Source organism: Otolemur garnettii, unplaced genomic scaffold (assembly GCF_000181295.1).
Source record: "Otolemur garnettii isolate 467f Iridium unplaced genomic scaffold, OtoGar3 scaffold00200, whole genome shotgun sequence".
NCBI lineage: Eukaryota > Metazoa > Chordata > Mammalia > Primates > Galagidae > Otolemur > Otolemur garnettii.
Genome location: NW_003852595.1, coordinates 2,053,364 through 2,060,632, shown reverse-complemented (window position 1 = coordinate 2,060,632; position 7,269 = coordinate 2,053,364). Strand labels below are relative to the sequence as shown.

The 7,269-nt window shown below is 35.6% G+C and overlaps 1 protein-coding gene across 2 annotated transcripts in view; it reads right to left on the bottom strand.

Moving 5' to 3' along the window:
* GRIA4 (glutamate ionotropic receptor AMPA type subunit 4) overlaps positions 1-7,269 on the bottom strand; it is a 398,719-nt gene that overhangs the window by 3,805 nt on the left and 387,645 nt on the right. Inside the window, exons 14-15 of one of the 2 annotated variants that reach the window (XM_003801165.2) lie at positions 5,088-5,202; positions 2,684-2,818 (exon numbers count right to left, since the gene is read on the bottom strand). In XM_003801165.2, coding sequence (XP_003801213.1) covers positions 2,684-2,818; positions 5,088-5,202 — 250 coding nt within the window. The remainder of the gene's footprint in view (positions 1-2,683; positions 2,819-5,087; positions 5,203-7,269) is intronic. The other variant, XM_003801164.2, reaches the window with a different exon arrangement.

Sequence of the window (7,269 nt, the reverse complement as noted above, 5' to 3'; positions counted from 1 at the left end):
AAAAAAAAAAAAAGAAGACAACGAAATATTGTAATACAATTAATAAAATCATTGTGAGTTTTATAAAGCATTTTCAGAAAGCTTTTGCCATAAAATCTATTTTTTTTGTCCTCTCTTTTCTAGATTGTTTTTGTCAGGAAAAGAAAACTTCCAAATCTTGAACAATTCCAGGTATTTTCAAATAACCACTCCCCTTTTATAGGTTAATACAAATGAGCATATTAGTTAATCTTTGACAACTTCTTATTTTCTCTTTAAAACTGTTCTGGTATTTTAACTTCTTATACTTTCTACTTTTTCCATAAAATTCCATTCCTCTTCGCCTTGATGTCAACCTTACAGGCTCCTTAAGCTGGAAACTTCTCATCATATCCCATACGAGTGGTCTGTGCTTGGTTGGATGTTGGGGCTAATGGCTGTGATCTTAATTGTAATTCTCCTGAGGGAGGGTCACTTTTAACTAGTCACTGTATTCTATGGTGGATTAAAGGTTTCAGGGTGTGTTTTGGGAATCTGGGGACAATACTATCTAAATTGCCAAACATTGGTATCATTATATCATTAAAATATTTGAAAGTTTTCCTCTAATTTGAGAGTAAAACAAAAACTCCTTACTCTTCTCAACAGCACAGATTATTTCATTTACCCTGAATGCCATTGTTTTTTGAAGAGTCAGATGGATGGATATTAATGTTCTCCTTTTTCTGAGATCTATTGTCTTCAAAGCTCTATTCTACCTGTAAAGGCAATTCATGTGATGGACTTTAAGGTCAGGTTCTGACTCCAAATACATGTTCGTGGTATGTTTACAGCCTAGGAATTTATATTTCTTTTAATAACATCCCAGAACTTTGTAATGAATGAGGATACTTGAATTTTTTCCTAAAATTTTCCAATATTTTTCTTTGCTTTCCCACTCTTGGACCTTTGTGGATAGTTGAAGTGCCTTGGTTATGCCAAAGAAAAGTCAGTTTTAATGAACTGGTAACAGAACTTTTAAAAGACATTTTATAAACTTTATCTCAGAATGCAGTCCAAATAATTGGCTCTGAAACCTCAAATATTGTTTTTCTCAGTCTGGGAAAAATTCACCTCAATTCTGTAGGCATTAAGATGAAAGCATCCCGGTAATGGCCAAGACCCTTTCACATCATCCCAGTCTGTTGACATGCTCAGAATGTTTTGATCTGAGTGAATTGAGGGTTTAGTTCCTAATTCTTTTTCACAAAATTAGGAAAGAACTCTTGTGGGATTATTTACTTGAAGTTATACTCAGTCATTGATTTCTAGATTATAGATAAAGCAATTAGAATGATCTTAATAAAAAAGGGATGGCTTGCGTTCTTTGTTTTAAGATACTAACAAGTACTTCAATACTATTATATAAATAAATAGCAAAATCAAGCATGTTTACCTGGCATATAGCCTCAGATGTACATCTTATTAAAATTATATCACGTTTTTGACTTCAGGGTACATTGTGCACCGACTGTCTTTTGTAGGTTCAAAGACTCATTTATCACTGTAATCAGACCGAGCAGCCTGTTCAGTTGGCTATTCTATGTAATTTTAGAAAATGGGTTTTGGAGACCTGATTTTAGGAAGAACAATAACAGATCCTTTCAGATTGTATTTTAAAACCACTTTCAAGCATTAGAGCAAAAAGGAGTGGGCATTTAGATTTTTTCAAAAAATGATCTCTGTTTCCTGTATTTCACTGAAGGCTTACAATTTTTTATTGTGACACTATGAGAGGATGTAAGTAAGTGGGACTGATCTGGCTTTGCTTAAAAGCAATGGAAAGGGGGGAAAAAGTTCGTAATAACGCCCTGAAATTTTTGTCTTGTACTGCACCTCTTTCATAGGACACAAACATTGCTGACATCTTTGATGGAGAAGCTGCTTTAATGCCTAAAATGCCTTTTTACCTTAGTGATACCTTGAGCGTAAAAGTTGAATTTGATCGGATAAGTATGACTTGTAGTCAGAATTCTGAAAATCATTCTTCCCTAAAGGTCTGTCTCCAGGACGACTGTCAGATGAACAATGGGGTTTCCTGCTTCAGAACAAATTAGGACAGGGGCCCAAATTCCTTAAGCACATACTTTGTGCCTTAGAGTTTTGACATGTGTCGTTTCTCAGGAAACTGTGTGCCCTTTTCAAAAATAGGCAACTGTCTAGATTTTGATCATTTGATAGAGATTTTTGTGCTTATTTTGTTAGCACCTAGCTTAAAATTGGATTGTTACAGAGAACATTTGTGTGATGTATGTGAAAGGAAGCTCAGATCTTTGTTTCCAATTTTCCCCCCAATTTCAGGTTTAAATCATTTCTCAGAGCAATTCTATTTTCTTTTGGTCTTTCTGCCCCTTGCAATGCAGATATCTATTGGCAACATAAAGTTTCAAACGGTACATCTGCAGCCAAAGAAAACCGAACCACTTTGCACTGTGTTTTCAAAAATTATAAAGCTCTACTCAGAAGCAAGCAATACCACCGCCGGACAGACAGGCACGACACGGGGCTCACAGGATGCACCCCCACTCGCTGGAGCAGGCCCTAAGTCCTACCCCTAAATTTTAATACTTTCGGTTCCATATACGTTGTAACCTTCTCTATAGGTTGCTAAATTCTGGGTATTCTGCGAGGAAGTTGGGTTAAAAGTCTGTGCACTCTTTGCCACCTTCATTCTCTTCGCTTCTGCCCTGGACTTGTAACAGAATTCTATCAAAGCCACCAGCATGGCCAAGCCCAAGCCGCCAACCAGAATGTAGAAGACGCCTGCGACGTTGCTCAGGCTCAAGGCACTCGTCTTGTCCTAGAGGGAGAAAGACATTTCCGTTAACTGCAGAAATGTCACATCCAGAGAATAACAGAACACAAGAAATTCAAAATGCCAATTAAAGGCTTAATTTAATCTGAAGTTATTTACAAGTGTAAGTCACTGATATAAGTTTGTGGATTAAATATAAAGCCCATGGCTCTTAGGAGAAGTGAAATTATAATGATTACCAATAAATTGCATGTAATTACATTCAATAAAATCTGTAACATTTTATCATTATTAAAGACTCAATGAAAACTATACTTAGGCATATATAAGCATTTATATATTCACGTAGGTTGGCAGAAGTGAGCTTATTAATGTTAAGTTGAAAATGACCTGTTTAAGATCCATTTATATGGGAAAAGGGACCTCTTTTGGGCTTTGCTTCCATTAAAACATACTTTTAATGTTTGAGATTTCTCTTGAATAAACCTAACTCCACATTTCCTATTTGAGGAACTAAGGGTCTTTAAGGTAGTAGTTTCACATTTTGTTCATCATTACTTTAACAAATACATGCAAATAGTGTGCTAGCGTACACACCATGTGTTCTTTCAGTTGTATTTATAAGGGAAAACTCATGAAAAATGTCACTTTTACGTATTATATACTATTTAGAAATAATTATACATGTATAACACATAGGTGTTAAACACATTTTTAAGGTAACTTTTAAAAATACATAAATTACTGTGGTCAGTTGAAAAATAAATTACTTATGTACAGCCAAATTTATAATTATTTTTATTGATTTAAAAATACAATTCCATTCACTCTTTAAAAATGCTTAATTAATATCTTAGACATACTATTTTTCAGAGCTTCACATACATATTATCTCATAATAAATCTAGACTAGTCAAGCATATGATGGAAGATATTAAAATTATAACAAGAATCAAAATTTTTCGTAAATACTAAGTAGGTTTATTATATAACAGTATAACAAAAAAGTATTTTGGTAAACTTCCTGAAGGATATCGTGTGGCTATCATCTTCTCAGGGGTATTTTTTGTACAAAATGTGATTCAGACCCTTAAATAGCTTTATTATTAGGAGAGTGTTTAATTACAAAGATGCAATATCTACACTGTCGGTGTGGTAATGACCTCAGCTAACTAGTCCAAAAATTTTAGGGTAACTTCATTTTAAAAATAATCATGCCTTAAGTATTTATGTTTCTCTTACTTTGTATCAGAATTTGAAATAACTGTTACATTATCCGGCCAAGCTTGTCTCATTCCACTCTGGTTTAAAGGCAGACAGAAGTGATTAAAGTATAGGGACAAAGGTCTGAATAGGCCTCCATTAGCCTTACTTTGTCACCTTAAATCAGTTCAGGCTGTCCTGTTTAAAACAGTCACTTGTTTAACTTGTTTTCTTTCTATAAGAAAATACAGAAAAAAATAAAAGATGATTCCAAGAATCTTCAATTATGGCTCTCAACCACTGTTACTACATTATATTAATTTGTATAGGTAGGTAATAAACTTGTGATTTTTTTTCTTTAGAATAAAAAAATAACTATGTTTAGGTTATTTTCATTTGTACTCAGTGAATTAGGCCTACAGTTTTCTGCATTTTTTAAAAAAGGATTTATGATTGAGATATCTTAGAAATTGAGGATATTATCCATAAACATTGACTTATAAAGCAATTTCAGTTGGGGGAACAGAATTGGAAGCTTCACTCTGTTTACCTGTCAGCATGGAGACGTAACAGGGCTTCTTCAAACAAAAGTGGAATGCTTGGCAATTTAGTGAGAAAAGACAACTTGTGAATAGGCATTTCTTTATTATTTAGAACCTTCTTTTTCTCCGTTACTACTAATCAATTTCCTGTTTCCTATTTTGAGAATATGTTAGTTCTTTAAATAATATGATTTGCTTCCAGAAAAAAAAAAAAGCCTAACCATAAAACACTACTTTTATTAGTGGTACGTAAGTTTTAGAATAATACAAGGAATTTTATTATTTTATAGATTTTTGCAGTTAATTTAAGTTTATTTGAAAGCTTTAATATTGGGGAGCAGGTTGTAATTTCCCTAAAAGTCAGTCCTTTTGTTTGAAATTTATGACATTAACATTTAATTTAGGCCGTGGCTGAGTGTCTAGAGAAGTGTTCAGTTTCTATTGTTTCCAGATACTTTAAACATTTTTACTTTTATTTTTTTTCTTGAGACAGAGTCTCACTACTTTTGCCAATTGCTCCCGTTTACTGCTCTGTGAACACAAGAGGAGGCCCCGAGCTGCAGACTGACCTTGCTTCCAGAGTCCTTGGGTCCACATTCACCTTTATCGTACCACCATTTGTTTTTCAGCTTGTCTAAGACGCCTGCCTCACTGAGTTTCAAAACGGCAAGGTTTACAGGAGTTCTTCACGTGGAAAATAACATAAATAACATTATATATGTTATTTTATGTTATTCAAATAAAACTACATTAGAATCGCATGGCAAAGTGACAGAGCAGAGGCCACAGTAGGCATTATGTCTCGTGCTGTAGGCCCAGGTTTAGACTCAGACATAAAACTGGGGCCTGCTCCATCGCTTTAGGTAACAGGCACATACTGCTCGGGAGGATTTGTAAACAAAAGGTATGCAATTACTGTGAATCCAAAACTATTGGCTCGGTGAATTTCTCAAACATGTACCATTTTCCCCATGTAACTGTGGAGCCCATTCAAAATCTAGAAGCTTCTCTTTTTTATTTTCCCTTTCAAAACTAAAGAAGTGGCAGCAGTTTGACAGACTTCCACAGAAGCTACAGAGGACTGTTTCATTTTTTGCACGTATTCAGCTAGTGGGATTTTACTTTATGCTATAAATGCATGTCTACAGGGTGCTTAAGTCTAGCTCTGCAAAGCCTTTTAAACACGTCTAGGCAAATCATATTAGCCTATATTGCTGTTTTTGAATGAGGTGAGCTGGGAGGAGGAAGACTCAGTGTGGAATAAAAGAGGAAAATGAAAGCAGAGAGTCTCTCTCAAGTTTCTTCCAGAAGGGACACTTGAAGGCAAAATCGTGGACTCGCTGAAGCTGCCTTGGCTCACTTCTCTGCCTTCTGAAGTTGTGCTTTCCCCCAGCCCCTTTCCTCTTTATCCTGTCTGCTGTTCACTTCAGCAGCTGGGTGTTAGGGAGCAAAATTAGATTAGCATTTAAAATACAAGGGATTTGTTATTAACCATACTTAATGTTCAAATGATGGAATATCAGAACAAAGAATTCATTATTAACAGAGTCCCTCTCCAAGGCCGGCCTCCCTTCATGGTTTTTGTTTAACTGTTTCCTGTTTCAGATGCATATTTTCTGTCCTAATCCCTTTATTCTTGGATTATTTTTCCTGGCTGTGATAGAAGGGAATAGATCATTTGTATAACATATCCAAGGCCACAATGGGGTGTATTCTTCAAAGTGCCAAATTAAATACCCAGAATTGTGTGATCAAATATAATTCCTAGAGAAAATACTATCTGGTAATCATACTTTCATATGAATATCCACTTTCTCGAGTTTGCATATTATATATATGTATGTACATATATATATATAAAGAATAAAGTATAAAGAAAACAGATGAAAATTTTGTAGTTATTAAGTTTTCTGGGTGATTCATGCTTACAGACATTACCAAATTTTTCACAAAAACATAGCTCACATAAAAATGGTCATAAAAATCTGCATATTGTTTATGTTTAGACTAAACCCTATTAGATTTATATCGAAGGGAGAATAAGTGGTAACCCTTGCAGGCAATGTTTTAAATAGGTTCGTTGTAAACTAATATTGCATGAATGTCTTATGATGAGACTGAAAGGACCACATTGCAATTATATGTATTAACACTATCAAAGGATTGAGTTTTCAAACAATATGTACCTCCCAGATTACGCCTTTCTGTTTTAATTTATTTCATTTAAGAGGTGGGACCCTGCTCCTCATATCTTTTGAGAAATTTTTATGTTTCAGTGGGAAGACTCTTGGCGAGGGCAGCCATGGTCACAACATGGGAATGGCTGTCAGGTGAGCAGGTGCTAGTTATGGCCAGCCCTTGAGGGGTGACGGGGAGGCTCCCACAGGGATGCCAAATGCTTCACTGTTGATTATGTTATATCATAAGGTCCTGGATGGAAAAGATAATGGACTCTTTTTCTACACTGGTGCTGGCGCATTGTCCCATTAAAGCACAAGTTAAAAAATTTGCTGCTGAATGGGAGCTTGGAGGAGTGCGGCCACCCTGCTCAGGGCACAGTCCCGTGAGTGACAGATGAGTCACTTGCATCTGAAGAGGAACATTGTCATGTGTGGTACAGGCACCAACTGCCATGTTCCCCCTTTTGTTAGATGAATCACTGTTAGGACAGTTAGTTTTCTCCTACTAAAGGATTCCGTATGTGAAAACCAGGTAAGTCAGGGGCTCAGCACACTCACGCCGAGCTCTCTG